This window comes from Agelaius phoeniceus, chromosome 3 (genome assembly GCF_051311805.1).
Source record: "Agelaius phoeniceus isolate bAgePho1 chromosome 3, bAgePho1.hap1, whole genome shotgun sequence".
NCBI lineage: Eukaryota > Metazoa > Chordata > Aves > Passeriformes > Icteridae > Agelaius > Agelaius phoeniceus.
The window spans coordinates 24,478,706-24,499,419 of NC_135267.1; the positions used below are offsets into that span (position 1 = coordinate 24,478,706).

The 20,714-nt window shown below is 36.3% G+C and overlaps 1 protein-coding gene across 6 annotated transcripts in view; it reads right to left on the minus strand.

The window, feature by feature from the left end:
• Positions 1–20,714, minus strand: part of CEP162 (centrosomal protein 162) — a 44,650-nt gene that overhangs the window by 10,773 nt on the left and 13,163 nt on the right. For all 6 annotated transcript variants that reach the window (XM_077174890.1, XM_077174894.1, XM_077174892.1 and 3 more), the window contains 19 exons: positions 18,091–18,243; positions 17,641–17,827; positions 16,657–16,706; positions 15,330–15,445; positions 14,370–14,400; positions 13,875–13,997; positions 13,000–13,191; positions 12,751–12,832; positions 11,650–11,914; positions 10,215–10,473; positions 8,379–8,521; positions 7,351–7,578; positions 6,670–6,804; positions 5,680–5,792; positions 4,797–4,902; positions 3,873–3,999; positions 2,806–2,969; positions 1,295–1,399; positions 28–252 (listed from right to left, as the gene is read on the minus strand). In XM_077174890.1, coding sequence (XP_077031005.1) covers positions 28–252; positions 1,295–1,399; positions 2,806–2,969; positions 3,873–3,999; positions 4,797–4,902; positions 5,680–5,792; positions 6,670–6,804; positions 7,351–7,578; positions 8,379–8,521; positions 10,215–10,473; positions 11,650–11,914; positions 12,751–12,832; positions 13,000–13,191; positions 13,875–13,997; positions 14,370–14,400; positions 15,330–15,445; positions 16,657–16,706; positions 17,641–17,827; positions 18,091–18,243 — 2,804 coding nt within the window. The remainder of the gene's footprint in view (positions 1–27; positions 253–1,294; positions 1,400–2,805; positions 2,970–3,872; positions 4,000–4,796; positions 4,903–5,679; positions 5,793–6,669; positions 6,805–7,350; positions 7,579–8,378; positions 8,522–10,214; positions 10,474–11,649; positions 11,915–12,750; positions 12,833–12,999; positions 13,192–13,874; positions 13,998–14,369; positions 14,401–15,329; positions 15,446–16,656; positions 16,707–17,640; positions 17,828–18,090; positions 18,244–20,714) is intronic.

The window sequence follows — 20,714 nt, forward strand, 5'->3', positions numbered from 1 at the left end:
TTGCAAGGTGGACTACTCAACTTTTACCTTTATTTTTTGAAACTGTTGTTCCATGGCACGAAGGCTTTTCTTAGCTTCATCATCTTTACCTTCAAGTTCAGTTTCTAATTTCTTTATTCTTCTCTCCAAAAATTCAACTGTGTTTGTTTTAGCTGAAAGATCATTCGTTTTCTCAGCAGCAGCAGCAGCAAAAATCAATGCAGGCAAAGAATTTGGATACCTTCTTTTTAGAATTCCTTCCATTTCTCTGATCTACTCATAAGAAAATTAAGTAAAATGTTAAAAATAATAAAGTTCTAATGAAAAGGGAACAAAAGTAAGTGACAGAGTGTTAACAAATTTAATTCCGTTAAGGCGGAAGAATGAAAACCATAGATGCATATATTGAGAATTATTTTATATTCCTCCCATTTATGGTTTTGTTTACAGAAAAGCAAGACTCATTGTCTCTTACTGACTAACTTACACATGATCTTAAATAAAATATTGCTCTGGTCTTCAGATTACCTTATATCAATAGTCTAAAGAAAGTCAAAAAAAGGGATTTGAGAATGGCTTTTAATGCTGTGAATATGCTTTTTTTTCCTGGATTTGCATTCACATTCTACTTTTCCAACTGTTAAGAATATTTCATAGCAATATTGGAATTATTCTCCCAATAATAGATTATATGTCTTTTATTTTGTCGTATGCAATCATGTAAAACTAACACTTTGCATGCAGCATTAATAACAAGTCCCTCCCTTATCTGTAGATAAGATATTCATATCAGAATTCTGCAAAGGCTCTTGCCCATGAGTCCCACATCCCTAACCAATGCAACTGCTACCTCCTAAAATTCAGGAACGCTCACTTCCACTTGAGTTTTTTTTAGTAGAAACATGGATTTTAAGGTCTTCACTCCCCCAGTTTTCATGAATCTTGTATGAATCCAACAGAATTTAAACCCCTACTCTTGAGTCAACTTGGCTGAAATTCATCATACTGTTAAGGAATTACTGAATGTGGACAGGAGTCTTAGCAAGCTTTGGCTTTGCCCTCTTGCCCCTTTTAAAGAAACTCTGAACAGTTATTTTAAAAGACTTTAAAAGGGATACCAGCTTGTTGAATATAGTAGCTAGAAGACTTACTTATTCTAAGTAAATAATTGCTCTTGTGCTTATGAGTGTCTAATAACACAAGTTACTTTATCACAGAACTTTATGCTGTGCTTTATCCTTATCAAGGCACTGGGGTTTTAAGAGACTTTATCTGAAACAAAGTTTAAATGAGAGAGAGTTCTTTTATTGCATACTTGTCGCTCAAGATCCTGAATTCTTTTAGCATCTGCTGCTCTGTCTCGCAAACGTTTCTTCTGTTGCACACACTGATCTCCTGCGTCAGCTCTGAGCTTCTCAACCTGTCCAATTTATGAGAAAACAAATTGAAATATGTATTCAGAGACATTGTCCTGTAGTACAAAAGCATTTCAAACACACATAGTACAATGGAAGTATGCTGCCATTGAAAAACTCATAATGGTAATTTCTGTACTAACTGATTCTTCAGACTCTAAACCTCCATGACAGCTTCCTTCTCCAAAGCAACTGAAACTAGATATGGAAATCTAAAAGAGAATTTCAGCTCTGGGACACTCTTGTCTTTATACCAGGAATACTGCTCCTTTCTTTCATACTACCAGTATACAGGCTTGATTAGTAAGCTGTCATATAAAGTGCATTCCATGATTTCAGGATGAGTTTAGGAAATGGTTCGTGATTTGCAATGCTACACTATGTCATGAGATATAGAAGCAGCCAAAAGGAAATGTTAAGTTGTGCCTAAATAAAAGCTGAGTCCCAGCTGAGAATCAGGGCCTGGCTAACTCATGTTCCTGCATTCCTGTGATGCCTGGTCATGAGGACTTAAAGCTAAAATCTAAAATTGAATTTCCTAGCTTTATTAGCCACTATGATCTCTGTACAAGGATATTATACCCTGGATATTTAAAAATATTCCTATCTTGAATTCTCTCCCAGATTGGTAATATTACCAAGTCATGCTAAGTCATGCTTTTATGCCAGCATTTTATAGTTTGACTGATTTGATTATTTCTATGAAGTCACAGCGTTAGGTACCAGGATTTTTAGACACCAGTCCAGCCCAGAGAAAATGCCAATAAAAATATTTTCTTTCACAGGAATGGCATCTTGAACAAAGGTTGATAGATATGGTGGTGTGTGTCCCTGGCTGCTCCTTCAGAAGCATTTCCTTTCATCTGTGATCTCTCTAATAAAAGATCATAAAAGATTCCAAGATCAGTTATATTTTAGCACTAGTAAATTTTTTTTTTTAATGAATCCTAAGTCTAACGTACTGACAAGTGGACAATGCAAATCTCACCAGTATTCAAGATTCTTGTATTAGTTTTGTTTAGATTTCAAGTGTTTTGGGTTCCCCCCCCCCCCGCCACAGTAACCAGGGAGCTTTTCCTAAGAAATAATTTAGAACTGGTACTTAAGAGAAACAAAATGTGTTGCCTAAGTTACTATGGAGCATAAAGGAGGAAAAGAGAATGAGAAGAAGGGTGTTCCTGGTTGTTAACATAACAATATACTTCTTTCCCTTAGGTCAAGAAATTTAAAGGTTTTAGGGAAGCATGTTACTATTGTTCCCAGAAGCATCGGCAAGATGTCCAATAGAACCAATCTAATATACCAAAAAAAAGGAATTATTATGAAGGAAATAAGTACATTACAGTCATCACTGGAAAAAAACAAACCAATTTTCAGTTCCAACCTCTTACATAAAGCTAGATATTATCACCTCTAGTCTTAGTTTCTCAATTTCTTCTCTTGCATCTCTAAGACGGGCTGCATCTTTATCCAGAAGATCTTGATTTTCTGCATACCACTGAAGTCTTTTTTTTAAATGAGTAATTTCCTGTTTGTACGATTCTTCCATGATTTTAAATTCATAAGACTTCTCACCTACAAGAATAAAACATTCTTAGAATTGTTTTATTAGTAATTATGTATTGAAGAAGTAATTAGTCAACACTGTCTTCCTCAGCAGATTTCATACATTTACCATTTTGACAACACTGTTACTGAAGTAGTTTTAAAACCAGATCCTAATTGGGATTTTAAAAGCAACAGTATTTGTAAAAAGCCTTTTATTTTTCTCATACACAGCAGTACTCAATGGATTACAGTTCACTATAGAAAGTATTTAAGACTGAATTTCAGAGAGATCTGTTATTGATCATGCTCTAATAAACAGACCTTCATCATCAAGATGAATGACAACATAGAATATATGCCTTGATGTTTACTGATCATACTCCTGCCATTTAGGGATCAAGCATTTTCAGAAGAGACATGGAGGTAAGTATTATTGCACTTAGCATTTGTGATGCCTGACACTGGAAATGGGAGAGTCCAATTTTGAGCCTTCTCTCATTAATTCAAACTGGAAAAATCTCTGATAAGAATGCTGAAAGAAGTCCCAAGGTGTAAGTTATAGGTAAAAAATGGGGAAGAACTAAATAGGGGACTAAGATGTAACATAGTAAATCTTTTCTTATGAACAGAGTTGTCACATAATTGAAATATTTTTTTTCCACATCCAGTGAAAGATTGGCAAGAAATCAAACTTAACAGGTCACAACAAAGAGTTTGGTTGGATACAGGAAGATACTTTCTAACAGAGTACCAAAAGTATTGCAGCATGTCCTTCACTGTATGCTTTTGTTAGAAGTTTAGACAGTATTTGTAAATGGTCTAGATGCATTTCACTAAGTAATACTTTAATAAGAAACAGGTTTTTGTTACATATTTATTTACTGAAATGCACAGCAAGCAAAATTATTCAACAAAATGAAGGTGCTTTACTTGATGCAGATGCAATCTGGACTTTGGCTAAATCTCTCTCTTTCTTGGCTTGTACCAAGTCTACCTCAAGAGCTTGCTTATCTTGTTTTAGACGTCTTATCTCTTCTTGCAATTTAGCTTCTTCTTTCTAGATTTTAGAAAAAACAGTAAACCATGAAAAGCTAAAAACATAATATCAAACAAAACCCCTGAGCATGCTTTTTCATCACACAAAGATTAAATCACAACAGTTACATCCAACCACAGCAACAATAAGGTATCTTAATTTTGGTATTATTGTCAGGCCCTGCAATAGAAGGCCATGGGAAAACATAAACTTAAAAAAAAAACAAACCCAAATTTAAATTTAAAAAAACCCAAACTCCAGATTTTTTTAAGCCTTACTTAACTGTCATAGAAGTAGAAAATCTCTGCCTTTTGAAAGGGTCAGTAAAGAAAATGGCTTGACTTACTTCTGAGACTGAAGACTGTAGGATAAGTGGTCAAATGTATTGTCCAACAGTTCATCCTACTACATTCTACTTCTTGCCATTTTCTGCAGACAGTCTCTCTTTTTGCTACACACAAACTTGGTCCTGAAGTTTGCCAGCAAACTTCAAGACCAAGTAGGACAAAAGGTCTTTGTGCCAGAGCCACCTCTAGAGATGGAGCCCCTTGGTCCTAGGTATGCACAGGTACAGCAAAAATCAGCCGGGGGGGCTGAGATTTTGGGAGCAGCCAGTAAACAGACCAAGTGTCTAGGCATGTACATGTAGGTAAGTTACTGCTAGTGAGCTCCTATCCTGAACTGCTGAGCAGGCCACATCAGGCCTGTGTGCATTGGGCCATACATGCTCCCTGTGTTTCCAGTGGTATTAGTTGTATTTCTGTGCTACATGCAAAGGCACTACACTCTGTTATCTTACAGGCTTGGTATATCCCTACCTGTGCTACTCGAAGCTCTGAAATCAATTCTGTGAAACTCTGATTTCTGCCAGGTTCAGAATCCTGCATGACTCGTGATTGGTTGTTAATCTTCTCTATCTTTTCTCTAAACAACAACAGAAAAGCACTCATGCAATGTGATTCAGCATACTATCAGTGGCCACTGAAAAACAAACACAACCCCGTGCCCCCCAAACTGTAGCACACAGTCAATCTGGGCAGGTTCAAAACAAAAAGAGAAACAAACATACACAATATTTATACACAAACAAAATTCACTGTAAGGCCAAGTCTTCTCACCTCACATGAACTAGTTTATTTGGACTACACAAGGGAAGGAAATAAAAATCTACCCTGCATCAGTGGAACTCATTTACAGGTCTCTCCATAGCAAAGATCTGTAGATTAGGAGTACACACAATTGCTAGGCTGTTTTTCCTCATTACTAGCACAGGATGCAAATCTCACAGGACCTACAATGCAGGGAATAGAATTGTTTCTCCACTAGCAGAACCTCTTGTGCCCCCGATTTACTGTGTATCTTACAACAGCATCAAAACATCTTAACAACATCAGCAGAGCCAAAATATCAGAACAAGTGCAGCATAATGTATTATGTATTTTGATATGAATAAGAACATTGAAATATTTCCCAAGTGGAAGTCTCCAGTCTTCCCACAGGTTTGCAACACCATCAAGAAAACAAAGAATTAAGTGCCCATAATCAACACAAATCAATTCTCAAAAGAAGAAACAGGATCACAAACCTGAGAAACACTAGAAAACATGCACCTGATAGACTCTGCAATGGTTCTTCATTAAAAAAAAACAAAACCAGCAGAAAATTCTAGAGATTTTAGGTCAGATATGCAAATAAGCCTACCTTAACTGTATTAATTCAGACTTTAAGCACTGATTCTCCTTAAACATCCGTTCCTCATTTTTTTTGTTTTGGATTTGTAGCTCTTTCATTTGTTTGTATAACCTCTCATTTTCCTAAGTTGAGACAGACAAAGTTTAGAGATTACTGTTTTCTTCAGTTATAGAAGAATTTTCTATGAATCACATAGTTTACCTGCTGAAACAGTGGAAGAAAACACTGAATATTTAATTACTGAGCTTCTAAAATGGTTATCTACTTTCACTATTTACAATCTCATCCAAGTGTCTGCTCACTCTGCATGAAGGAGCTAAGACAGATCCTCTATAAACTACCCCAACTATATTCTGAAAACGTGTTCAGGGGTGAGTGTTGATAGATCAGAGCTCAGCCTGCCCATGCTCTAGTTCTGGGGACACAAATCACCATTGTCTGGGATGCTCACAGCCATACTGGAAAGACATTGTGTTTATATCAAGGAATCATGCTGAGCATCAGCTGGAAGCTGGTTGAGCTACCCACTGGATTTTACAGCTGCAAGTATTCAAAAGGATTATTAAGCTTGAATTATCTATTTCTCCACTTGACTAAGTAATACAAATCAGGCATGCTATTAAGGTTACCTTGAAATCTGCTGCTCAGATCTTGAGAAAAACATTTTAAAAACCAAAATTTTTCAGATTTCAAATACTGATTAAAAGCACTAATTTTCAGCTACATTTGGGAAAAAGTTTGTGGTTCTTCATTGACCATAAAGTTCTCAACTGAAAAGTTACTGATTTTTACAATTTAGAACATTCACATGGAAAAACTTAGTCCAAACTAGACGTATGAAACACTATTTAAATCTGCAATATGTTTGCCTTTCACACACAAATTCCATCCCTTTTTTAGAAAACAAGATACCTGTTTTCAATAGAAAAGTAGTAATCATTAAACAATTTTGTTTCTGAAACTGGATAGAACACAGTTCAACATGATGTGTGGTGTTACCTGTTGATAACCTTGAATAATGACCTCTTGATCTTCAATCTCTTTTTGTATTTGGGCCAGTTTTTCCTCAGTTATAGGAATTGTTGCTGCATGGGTCCACCTCTTTTCTTGGGTAATCTCTTCCATACTTCTTAGCTTTCAGAAGAAGACACACAAACAATAAGAAAGTTTTGTTAGCAACATGGACTTTTCTACAAGACTGTGGTCTCTTCATTATGGTATCAGAGCAGACCAACAAGTGGCTCTAATTGGAGAAGCATTATGAAAGAGAGAAAAGGTATAAAATGTTTGGGAAAAGCTAGAAGCTTCTGTTCTAATGTCTCTAGACAAGAGGGTATGTTATGATGCAGGGAGTTATTCTCAACAAGGGTATAGTGGAATAAATCTGGGAATATTTCATACAAGTGGTATCTGTGGGAGTCAATCAAATCTTTGCAAAAACTTGAAGCAAGACTTTCAAAATAGCAAAGTAAGGGAACTCAGGATAATGTGGTTTATCTCCAGGAAAAAAAACCTCATGTCTTACAGGCAATAAATATAACAGCAGGTATGCATTACAGGGTGTCTGTGTAAATTTGGATTTTCTCCTCATCAACACCTCATCTAAAGTAACATTGATTCAATTTTCAGAAGCAATGTTTCTTCTCTTCTATAGGCACAGGATACAAGATGATAAAGTACCTTACTCTGAAGAACATAGTTTTCCTGACCCAGATGGGAGAGCTCCTTTTCATGCTGTGTTTTCAGTTCCACTACCTTGGCCTCCATCTCCTTCTCTTTTTGTGAAAGCTTGCTGGCCAGCTGCTGAATCAAATCCCGAGCTCTGTTCAGGTCCTCCTCTGCTGTTTGTAGTCGTTTTAACAAATACAGCTCTCTATCACAGCTTTTGGAAGGGGAAAATGATAAGTCCTAGGGCAGACAATTCAGGGAAACATTACACTGAGTTGATTGTTTACCAGAACTCTGCTTATCAGCTTTATTTAACTGGTTTGTCTAGCTCTCAGCAACAACACAAAGCACTTGAAAAAACAACCCAAAATACAATCCCCCCCAACACTTTAATAGCAAAACATCCTATATTCATTTTAATGAGTGACCTCATTTGCAAAATATATATGAGGAAAAGAAGACAAAAAAATCCAAAAAGAAACTAATACATCTCATATGACAGCCACTATATTGCTACCATAATTATAATTATGCATCATCTTACTTTTAGAAAAGCAGCAATGCTTTAGGTATTCAATGAATAGCTTTTTTATGCAGTTGATAAGGGAGAAGGAAAAATCATTATGGTACCGTAAATTCAGTCAACTTGGAGAAGCCAGAAGGTACTATTAAATATTTAATGCAATGCAAATAGGAAAAATCCCTGAACAGTAGTACTGTTTAAACATTCATAGGAGAATATTATAAGTAGAAGTTATATTTAACCTTCTTTTACAATGAAATAGTAATTTTTATAATTTAATAAGCGACTTTACTTATATAGACCCACCAAAGCAACAGCACTATCCAAGCAACTGAAAAGCAGTAAAATTATATTTGCATATTTTAAAAGTAAAAGGTAGTATTTGACGAAAGGGAAGTCTTCATTCACTACTTCAGTATTTGCCAACCTTGTGATAATTGTTAAAAGCCTTGAAAAAATAGGCTTGCAAATCAAGTTGTACATGCTATAATTAGGAGCAACACTGGTTATTACTCACATGATGATATTGCCTGTTATAATCCTCAGCCTGGTGTCCAAGATTACTAACAACTGATTGGCCAGACAAAACTCTGTTAATACTTCCCTCCAAAGTTGGTTCATTTGCTGCAGATCTTATTATCCTAGTAGCAAATAAGGCTTCTTCATTTAGGCAGAAAGTAAAATAGAACAAATTATATTCAGAATTTTATGTCCTTTAAAAAAAAATATGTATTCATGTGATCCAACCCCTGTAGGTATATAAATTATTCTACAACCTGAATTTTGACTGAAATATAGAAAGTTGAGGACAATGATATACTATGGAAAAGTTGGAGGGTTTTTATTTTTTTTTAAAGTAAGGAACTGATGACAAGATAAACAAAACCCAAGAGAACAACTGAAACAAGCAGCTGGATAATAAATCCTTCACAAAACAAAGTTAACCTCACTCCTCCACTTTAGAAGCAGCCAGTTATCTAAGTATACATAAACACAAAATATTTCAAGCTATGGGAAAGATAAGACACAGCAATTTTCAAAATAGACTTTGGATTGCAGACAGTACAGAAAGAAATGCAACATTTATTTGTTGCATCAAATAACAACTTGACTGGAGTAAGAAATCAGGAAAGATCCCTCTAGAGTCACTAACATACATGGAACTGTTCACATCTCAGCCTTCTGATAGTAACTACAACTGCCATTTCAACTGCTCCTGCTTAGGAATGTTACACCTGAATAAAAACCCCACCAGACAATGATTCTTCTCCAAATCTCATGCCTTTTTAGTGTCACACACCCCTCAGAAAGGTGCTCCCTTAGCACTGATGACTTGGCAATTTCTTGATTCAATGCTATTCTCCTCCTAGCTATAAAAGAGGCCCCTGCAGAATGCAGCCAGGTGAGATTAATTTTCTGAAATCACATAAAATTGAACTATCATGAACAGTTATAGCCAGAGAGGGAAGAGCAAGTGTGAATGAAGCCTGTAGTCTTATTTTCCCAATACTTGTCATTCACTTTACCACCTTCACCAGGCTGTAAAACCTCTTCCTCAGGGAGAGACACATCAATGTACTGAGGAACTGAGGTCCTCCAGTTCAACAGCTGCCACTGAAGCACCTCCCTAAGACAGGTGAATAATCCTAAACTGCTTTTCCTGACACTACCTGCAGGGCTTTTAAAAGCACTGCATGCTAGAAGTGCATTAAGCCTGGGTACCTGTAGTGTTACTTGCTCATGCCTCAGGGATAGCAAACATTGTCTGAATTAAGCTGAATAAGCTTAAGATGAATTATCTTATGAAACTCTTAGGGCTTCACCCCAAAATAAAAAGTTTCCTTGCAACCCAGTTTTCACAGGATTACATTGGTATTCTCCTTTCCATAGTGTTTCCAAGAGACATGAACAGAAAATAGGACTTCCTTTCTAGTACTTCTTTTGTACTCTAGGAAAGCAAAGATCAAAAGAAGCTGAGAACAGGAATTCAGCTTCAAACATACAAGTTAGTGAGTCAGCAAATCTTTGCATTTACTGTAATGAAAAATGTCAATTTGTAGATATTAATTTTTGAACACCAGCTTTTTTTACTCTTTTGGTCTTGCTGGTGAACAATAGATAAGTCTCAAACATAGTGGTGGTAAATGTGAGTGGATATGAAGCAAGACTAAAAAGATTCATATAAAAGTCTCTCTCACAGCTATTTCATGCTAATACAGAAAAAAATCAGTACTTAACTGCATTTGAGTTTAGATTTCTCTACAACATTTGGGTTTTTTTTAATGTGAAGCATAAAAAGCAAATCTCTCTGGCTCTTAAACTCAGAATTAAAACTCTCAAAACTTACAATTACCTTTAGATTTTGCTCTATCTGCAGGACTTCTGGCTTTCATACAAGTCTTTTTGAAAGTTTCTTTTGGTGTTTTCTTTTCACTGACTGGAAAAGACTGCTTTGAAAGTAAACTGGGCTTCCCATAGCCAGAACTTCTAACCATTCCATGAGGACCATGTGAAGGTTTCTTTTTATGTACAGGTGCTGGACTTCTAATATTCTTTGGTTTGGTTGACATTGGTTCTGATCTTTCATTCTTCAAGGAACAAGACCGAAGAGCCTGTGACAGAACGCATTGGTTTAAAGCAAGTTTTAGGCTCTGCTGTAGGGGTAGCATTCACCAGTGAAAACATAGAACCAGTTGCCAAAATTACAAAATAAGACTCAGGGTGATGGCAAGCATTGTTTTTAAACAAATTAGTAGTAAGTAATTTTGCAGAATTGTACTACTTCAGAACTACACAAAGGCAAGTACTTTGTACTGGCTCTATTTAATTGATCTGGGAAAATGTATTTTTATTTTAATTGTACTGTACATTACAGGGTCTTTTGCTTACCAAATAAGGTAGGACATGACTAAAGGCTAATAAACACAATGGATATAGAAACCCAGCCATGAATAAAGGAACAGTGGTAGGCAGAGGAACTCTGCTAAACTTGATCATCAAAAACAAAGCACACAACTCCCAAGACCAAGAGACGAAAAAGTTTAGCCTGTTTGCCCTAAAGAGCAATCCACCAGGATAAATCAGCCAAACCTCTGTCCCTACAATGCCTTGCACACACAAAAGATGACTGCCTAAAAGAATGTGAAGCTAATATAGGGGAGGCAAGGAGAAAATAATTTGGGGATGCAAGGAGAAGATTTGGGATTACATAAATCTTGTACTGGGATGTTTGAGATGATTGTAGGAATATGGAAAATTTACAGGATCTCTAGGGAAAGAACAAAATAGAAGAAACAAGTCTGGGAAATAGAGGAAAAAAACAGATTAAAAAAGCTGGTGACTTGACCAGGTTGCTGGTCAGCACACTTGTCTGACTCAGCTGCACATTGACCATTGCAGCCCCTCCTATGTTCTTACTGAACTGCATTTCTAATTCTTCTCTCTTTACAAATGCTCCCTGTTCTGAGCCTGTTGTGCATTTACACGTGTCCCTCCAACACTCACAGGCTCAGAGACATCCCTGTCTTGAGCTGGAGATATGGCATTGCAGCAGCCTTCCACATGTTGGGCTGGGACAAGAAGAATCCCACTGGACCCAATGTACATTGGATTTGGTGACCTCTAACAGTAGCAATGGCAGCATGAGAATTTCAAGAAAAACAAACACATCAATTTCTCAGATCTCTCAATTTCTTAACATCAGAGCATAATCAAGTGACCAGCAGTCTAAAAATACATACCTTTTAAAATTGCTTCCATATAACAAAAATCTGGTTGGTAATACTTACTTTTTTAGTTTTGCTTCCTTGTGAAAGCAGAGAGTTTTGTCCTATTTTTTCTCTTAGTAGATCAGGCTGCACTTCACTGGTCTGAATTTCTTTCTCAGTCATCCTCTGAAAGGTATCATCATTCATGCTTGTCTGTAGAAAGATGCTTTCTTCTCTGTTAAACTTTTCAACTAAGTTTTTCTCCCAAGATGTATTATTCTGGGGGTCTTCAAAGGGTGAGTGGCTAATGAGGTCATTGTCTGTGCTGCCTACCAGTTTCACAGGACTACAAGAAAAAAGAAGTCATACATAATAAGACTTTTGCCTTTTGCTTTTCTATCACTCTGGAAAAAGCAGGATATTTTTTCTTTACGTATCAGCTAGAAAAACTGCCTGAATTTCAAAGAGCTACTAAGTCTCTTTTAAGACCTATCTTGCAGACTTAGTCATACACTTAGCCTGTGTAAAAAGAGCTGCTTTGCAGCAGCAGCTGTTTTTGTAGAGGCAGCAAAATTGGCTACAAGATAAACACCTGTAAGCCTGCAATTAACACTAATTAAAAAATGAGCAGTATTTCTGCTGAGTGCAGCTACGTAAGATCCCTGAATTTGTCTGCTAAGCATAAGCTGTATTTCTGACAGTTGCAAGGCCTGTGCTGTCTGCTCTAGACAGAACAGTTGCAGTAAATAAGGGGGAGGTATGGAGCATAGGTTAGTAAGACTCACAACAGTGAGTCTTCATCTTTGAATTTAAGATTTGGGAGTTTGGAGAGCTAGGACAGGTTGTGAGCTGAAATCCTTGTATGGGGAAGGGGAAAGAGCAGAAGACTGGGAAGGTAGAGATCCTAGCTGTGAGAGTGATGAACACTCCTCCAAATGATTTGACAAACATTGCTGCTTATTACCTGAAGTAAGTATGGGAATCCCTAGTCTAAACCTATTAACACTGTATAATTCATTTAACAGTTCACAGCAAATGCCATAACGCCAGTGCAGGATGTAACAAAATTTCAGTATTTAATTAGAGAAAGATACAGATAAGTTATTTAGTGAGCTGTTTTTCACAAATTGTTAGCAGCTTTAGATTGCTACAAGTATTTAAAATGCATCTTGTAATAAATACCGTTCAGGGTCCACATCAAAATTTCTGGTATTATACATGTGTCCTGTAATTGTTTTCATCAATTCTTCCACAGTAGGTAAATCTAAAAAATGAGAAATAAATATAAAACAAATTAAAAAAACCACCTAGAAAAAATATTTGTTACAAGGACAACATTAAAAAATGTTTCATAAATGGACTATTATAGATATTACTAGTTCACTCATTTTACAAGCTTGTACAATACATGCCTTCCTTTGAGCTATTTACCTGAATCAACAGTTGACATGTTTTTTGCATAGATGTCATTATTTTGTGCAATGCTTTGTCCTAAGCCTTCTGAGACTGGCACTGCGGAATTGTGCAGTTTTTGCTCGCCAGTGTCCCCCAGAGACTGATCAATGTGATGATACGCCTGGTATAGCGCTTCCATGTCACTCGTGGCTTGTCCATAGGAAGTACCTGAGAAAAAAGCAGCCTTGTAAGAGACACTACTGGATTTTCTGTTTTGGGAAACACCCCACTGGAGCCTGTGTTTCAGTTACTAGCTTGGTCTATTATGTGGGGAAAAACAGTGATATCATGTGCATTAAAAAATAATTTAAAATCTCATTTTTCCTATAAAAAGAAACAGTTGCCAAGTTATTTAGTGCTTACTAAATTATCTCATCTACAGTTTGCATTCCTCTCCCTCATTCTCCCCATCTCAATATTTTAACACTACCAAAATTAACATTTTAAATGACTATTTGAACAGGTGCCATCACAGCCATAATCTGGATACTAGTGGCCTGTACTGTTGTGTGAAGTTTGATAAGAGAATGTATTTAATAATTCAGTTCAATGCAGAAGAATTTTAGATATGAGACATAACCAGAAGAGATGGTATTTAAACATAAAATTGCAGCATCAAAAACTACTTTGCAACAACCAAGTGTTTGGCAGAAACATCATTATTTCCTGAAGTATTTCCTCCTGCTTTCAAGATTTGTTGGCAAAAGCCAAGGGCTCCATGTTTCCCAGTAATCTAAGAACAAGTGAAGACATTGGAGTCATCTATTTTAACAAAGGAAGATTTAAGGTTTTGAGTTTTGTTGTGTGGTGGGTTTTCTTTGGTTTTTTTCTTTTTCTAAAGCACCCCTTACCTGCTTCATTCATTTCAACTGCACTGACTTCTTCAGGCTGATCATGTTCACCTGGAGCTACATCCGATGCTTCAATGGCCTTCTGAAGCTCTACAGCAGAATCTTGTGAATCAAGCAATACAACTAAGAAGATAAATGTTAAAGGAAACAAAAATTCTCTTATTTACACTTCATCACACTGGAATTAGAAGTATATCAGAGCATGATGTCTTAAGTATACAAAAAATACTATGTAATTATTTTATTGCCATTAGTGGAAAACCAATGAACTCTGATTACAAGTCTGAGTTCTGAGTAGGTGTAATAAATATAAAAATACATTGATGATCACCTTGAAGTGTTAATATGTAGATTATTTTTAACTATTTAAATTCAATGTATTTTCAGTAGAACACAATAAAATGAGGTGAAAAATATCAAAATAGTAAAAATCAAGTAAGCAAGTTTCAAAATTTCCATTTAATCTTCTTCCACTGAACAAAGTTTATATTTTACCTTTAGCCAGCATGCCAGTGTTTGCTTCTTCCTAACAAAAACAAACAAACAATTACTTTTTGAATATCAGGAAAAAAAAATTGGACAAACTTTAGAAGTTGGTCCAGTACCTAAAAACAGTTTTTAGAACTTAGAACTAACCAGTTATTCATTCTCCAAGAATAGGCACCTCTCTCAAAAATCCTCCTTAGGATGCCATAAAGTTCTCAATGTGCTGTACTCTATAAACCTTTTCACAAGTGAATAGACATTAAATGCTCCTCTGCATATTCTTGGTTCTCTTTTATTGTAATTTGAAAAATGGAAGTTAAGTAGCAGTAAGGACATTATTTACAGCTCCATTCTAACTTTTCAAACATTTACTAGAAATACCACTCTAATAAATTTATTTAAAAAGAACAAAAAAACCAAATAAGTTTACCTAGTGAAAATGAATACATGATGCTCTACAGACTTCTTTTGAAAAAAACCCAAATCTGAATGTGTGCTCCAGGGATGCAGCCATGTGCTCCAACCACATGTGCTACACATGAGAAGACCTGAGCAAGCCAGTGGACAGCAGTGCCCTCACAGCTCATACAGTGAAGATTTTTGGGTCCTCTGTCCAAAGGGCTTCTCTGCACAGAATTAATTCCAGTAGTTTGTGTCACTTGCACCTCAGAAGCTCTGAGAGAATAATCACTACCCATCCTGAGGCTGAGTTTCCACCTGAGGTCATCATTTGTGCACTTCCATCCTCATTTCTTAACTCAAAGGGGAGTAAGCAGGAAGCCCTGTGAAGAACTTAACCCCTTCTATGATCTAGCACAGGGAAGTGCATATCCTTAATAAAAGATATAGTCTGAGAACCACTATATTCTTTCAGACAGGATGTATCATATAAAGGTTTACTATATTTAGTTACATATTGCAGAGCTTTTAAAATTCCTGCAAGTAACAGAAACATTCAGCAAGCTATACCTGCTCTTGAGGACTTAAATCAACTTCTGACATGATGTTTTGATTCACCTGATCTCCCTCAGTTTTAAGGGCAGGTTTAGTATCTGTTTCTTCTTCAAAATCTTCACTGTAGCTAGCTAAAAGAGTAAAAATAAATGTCAAACAGAATGAATACTCAAGGAAGATAAAGCACTAAGAGACAGCTATTTTCTCTTCCCCAGTGCCTCGTGTAAGAACAGCTACTGCTAATGTTACTCCTTTTACAAAGGCAACAGAAAGTTTCCAAAACTGAGTGTGGTACTAAAACTACAGTGAAAGTCACACATAATATCTCTAAATTCAAAGGAAGCTTGCCTTGTGATCAGATATGCTTTGTCTCCTCAAGGTGTACTTGAACTGACCCCTTTTATTCAATTACTCTCTCTCACTTAGGGGTGCAATGATGCAATTCCAACCCTGTAGATAAAGTACTCTGTACATTCACTTAGACAGTTTTGAGGCTCAGAATCTGTAATTTGGCTTCTTATGACCTGCTCTGGTGGGCCAAAAGCCACTCTCAAGAGTAAGCACTATTTAAACCCAAGTGTGTCAGAGAATGATCTTTACAAGCAAGCCAAAGGCTTTTCCTTCAGTTACCTAGATCCTTTCACAAGTTTCAGTTCTCTTTTGCTGTATCTCTCCCACTCAGCTCCTGTGGTTAACAGGCTCCAGTGTCTGCATTATCTGTAACACTTAAACCTAGAACCCTTGCAAAACCCTGGATCATAATGTGTTCTTTATGTGTTTATGGTTTACAAATACATCCTCCTTATGCTTGGGAAATTCAATCCTGACAACAGGACCTCTCAAAATTTCAGCTGAATATATAGATTTTAAAATACAATCCATTAAATTACATGAATACACACTATCATATGACAGCAATGAAGCATAAAATAAAGAGACATGACAAATGAAAGACAAATAAGCAAGAAATGTAGCATGAAAATTTTGAGGGGAAATCAGATAAGAGTAATACTGCAGATTACAGAGATTAAACTCAGGTATGAGAGGTTAAACTCAGGCACAAAAATGCAGATGACAGTTAAGACACTGGAGTAAATCAAATTTTGACATCAGAGGTTTTTTTTCCATTCATGAATGATGCAGGATTTTTATTACTTTTTTCCCCCTTTTTTTTGTCTTTTGGTTTACGAGAGATTAAAAATCCACTTAAGAAAAGAAAAAGCACAGAAGCAAAAGTAAACCCCTTAACACCTCTGTATGAATAACAGCTGCACAGTCATAATGCAACAGCAGCCTAAAAGGCTGATGTAAGAACTACAGGTAAAATAAAAGATTATATTACCAGATTTCTCTTCATGTGCAGGTTCTTCTTCTTTTTCAGCATTTTCATTTCTGAGAAATAAAATGAAAATTCTACTCTCTTTTTGGACAGCAAATAAATATACTTTTTTTTCTTGGAACTCTACACTCTGATACTTCTTACAATTAGTAATAAAAGAAAAAATTGTAATTTGTCCAACAAATCAAATCAAAGGTAAGAAAAGTTGTAAAAGTGTCAGCAATTATTAAAATAAAGTATTTCCCAGCTAAAATTCTCAATCTAATTCTTAAAACCACTCCCTTTCTGCATTCTCTTCAACATCTACATTAACTTCTCAAAAAATATTTTTATCATCAAGGTTTGCTTCCTGTTCTGACCCTGTCATTCTGGATTAACAAAATAATTTTAAAAACCACCCACCTCTCCTTTCTTTCCCCTTTTCCCATAAAACAGAAGTTTTGCCCTTATCTAAAGCTCTCCAGAATTCTGCTCCTCCAACTGTTTTCACATCAGAAGCCGCCTCTGAACTCAGCATTTTCACCAAGAGCAGCCCAAACTTCCCCTTCATCCATTCCTCTCACAGATGTCGGAACTTCTTTTCACATAACTGATTATAAATGGGTTGCCCTAGTCTATGAAGATTAAGGATCTTTCCTCTAGATTCATTTGTAATATCATGTCTAAAGTGACACAGAATGCTTCCTGATCTATTTCCTTGTTATTATCGTTGTTACCTCTTCATTTAGTTACTCCTTACAATTATGAATGTTGTTACTACTGAGTGACTGTGGAGCTACATCCAGTCATCACTAACTCACGCTCTCACTTTTATTTATTAAGCTCATTTCTTTCCTTGTCTTCAAGAAAAAAAGCCAGACCACAATAAACAAACAAAAAACTGTCTGAAATTATATACAGGATATCATCCAACAAGATCTCAGTGGTGATACCCAATCCACATGTGCCCACTACTACAGTCCACAACCTTTCTTCCCTCTAAATTACCGTACAAATGGTGCTAGTATGACAGAATCATTGGAATCCAGCTCTTTATTTAATCTTGAATAATCAAGAGTAGAAGAAGCTTCTCGTTCAAGCTTGGCAAAGAAGATCTCTTTTTCTTCTTGTTCTTCCAAGGTATCCAATCCAACTCCTACGATGCTTTGATTAGGCCCAGAAGCTAAAACTGAATCTAAATTTCAGAGAAGAAAATAAAATGTGTCTGTGCTCTATGTTCACACAGAATAGCCAAAATAGTTAACAACAACTACAGCCAGACTTATAAAGTATTAATGGTATCAAATCATTACAAACTAGTACTAGGAGACTTCAGTTCACGACACAGCTGACAGAACTGAAGAATCCCATCTTGAAATGAATTAAGGTAAACTGCTTTTAATAGTAATTTATTTAGATCTAGTTAACTTGATGAAATGTTGGGGTCTCAGTTCTCACCATTTGTTTCCAGGCTGTCTCTACTCAAAGATACAGCATCTCCATTACTTTTCTCAAGCTGCATCTTTTCCACATCCATGTTTTCATGACCTTCTCCCACAGGCTGTGAAGTGTTTTGCACCTTGAGAAAGTTTCCATTGGTTTCAAGCATTCCTAGGAACAAAGTTGCAATATTCTTGACTACCATCTAAAAGTTATTGTATGACACATCATTTTTCTAGTCTCCTTCCAGAACTACCAGTTTTAATCTCGCATCGCAACTGCAAAGATGTGCAGTCTCACGAGTCGCATTCACCTAATTTCCACTGATTCTATATGTAAATCTTGTTTAATTAATTAAGCTATTATAAACATTATCTTCCTATCTTTCATATTTGCACACATACCTAAAGTTCAGCATGAGTCAAATGCACCTGAATTACTATCACATTACTCATGAAAGACAATTTCACACACAGACCCTATACAGAAATTGACATTTCTTTCTTAAAACCCAGTCCATTTTATTGGATTTACTACCTCAGATCACCACAGATTTTTTAAACTTGCTAAGCCATTGGCTTGGCAGCTACATTTCATTTGTTGCTTAAAGTCTATAAGGAAAAAAATAGTAATCAAAGTCTCTTAAAAGTCACTGATGAACACCCAGTTATGCCATTCTACACATTTATGCAACTACAATTTGTAGCTGCTCTCTCCTAATTGCAATTTCACTGTTGTGAGGGTTCAATATCACCCTAACAACTTTTTCCTGGCTCTCAGGCAGAACACTGCCATATCTACTTCCTTATGGAAGACTAAAAGCCAGATATCGCAGGACACTCCTAGTTCAAATACTCCCTTCTGCCTGCCTGCAAAACACACAGGTTTATACTCAGATTCTGAATAAGTTCTCATTGGAGGTGGGATAGGAGAAAAGCTGCTTATGCATTTTATCAAATGACACATGAAGTTATTGAACAGTTCTCACAGAAGGGAACATAAACTAAGTCTGTTTTTTCCAACATGAATCGTCAGTTGGTAACACAGAATTTTTTGTCCTGCCTGGCCACATGATGTTGAGATGTAGCTGTGTCCTTGTACTGAGCACACCAGAAGGATGAAGACACTGACAACAGCTCATTTCCTGCTGCAGGAGACTGGAGGAGATCCATACATCAATTACACTAAATCAGTCTTCCATGTGCTGACCAAGTGCTTCAGCTCTGGGATCTCCCTCTGTTCTCTACACAAGCCCATACAAGTCCCATTTAAAAATGCCATACTTGCCTATATCATGACAATGGACAATCCTTTCCCTTTGGTACTGAAAATGTACTTAGGGTGAGGGAAGGTGGGAAAGTAGGAGCCTCAATACCTTTTCCCTCCCTACTGGGCAGCCCTCAGCATGTCCATTCTGATTGTAAGAGCCTCCTTTTTAAAGAAACAGAATAGGTTTACTTTCTGGATTTTAATGATAAAGTCCCCTTGCATGTCTTTTTGGGAGGCTAAGTGCAGAATATTCCACACCTTGGAAATCCCCATCCCTGTATCTAACCTCAGCTCTCTCTTCAATATAGAGCTCTGACTGACTTGCCCTGCATGCAACAAATAAATGTCAGAGACATTGTCTAAAAGGCAAGCTCCACATGTATAGAAAGTTAATGCCGAAATAAATACATATTGCTACATTGAAAAGCAGAAAATGGAAAGCTCAAAGTGCTGAAAAGAAGTAAAAATCTACAAATAGCCCATTTCTCAGGTAGCCAAATGCAGTAATTTAAAGTAATTTACTCAGATCCACTCTATTCTAGTTATCAAGACAGCAAATAGGAGTCTGTTTGCAGCTGGGTCACAAGTTTTTTGCAGAGCTTTAGATTAGCCATACCCTCACCAGACCTCCAACACCCTATTTTTGAATGAGACTATATTAGCAGAATCAAATGGTAACTGCAACTGACCTCCTATCTAGAGATTTGCAAGAAAGAAGAAGGGATTATACAACAGTAAAAAAACCCAATTAGAATGTTTAATAGAACAAAAGTTTAAAGAAAACATTTTCCTGTGTTTTTTAAATTTAAATCATCTGATATAGAGCGAAATTTCTCAGCAGATGTACAATGATCTTGGAGGCTTCACAGGGTTTATGTAAGCTATCTAATAATTTTTAAATATTTTGCTAGTTAGGGTTTGAGTCAAATCAGAAGTTTTTTTAAAAAGCACCTTCCTTAATAATCTGAAAACCAAATACTGTTTCTGCAGCTATTAAACTTTGCAACTTAGCCACTCTCAACACCCACACACACCACTCATGGCTAGTGAAGGCAAGAATATTTGTTTTCTCTCACCCTACACAATCTGGACTCTGAGAAACTTATCAAACCTGGAGAAAATACCAACTCATATGGATTTAACAGTCTCTTCATTGTGTTTTTGTGTTTGAACAGTCCCATGGATTTCAGTGAGGTTAGCAAGAGCCATTTGTTTTTGTGGGGTGGGTATTTGTTACTTCTCTTAAAAGCTCCTTAAGTAGTTATCTTGAATGCCAAAGATTTCACCACCTGTATGTTTCTAAGCAACATTTTGTAAGGCTAATGATATATGGTATTCTTTTTTTCAAGTACAGCCACTTGAAATGAATTAAA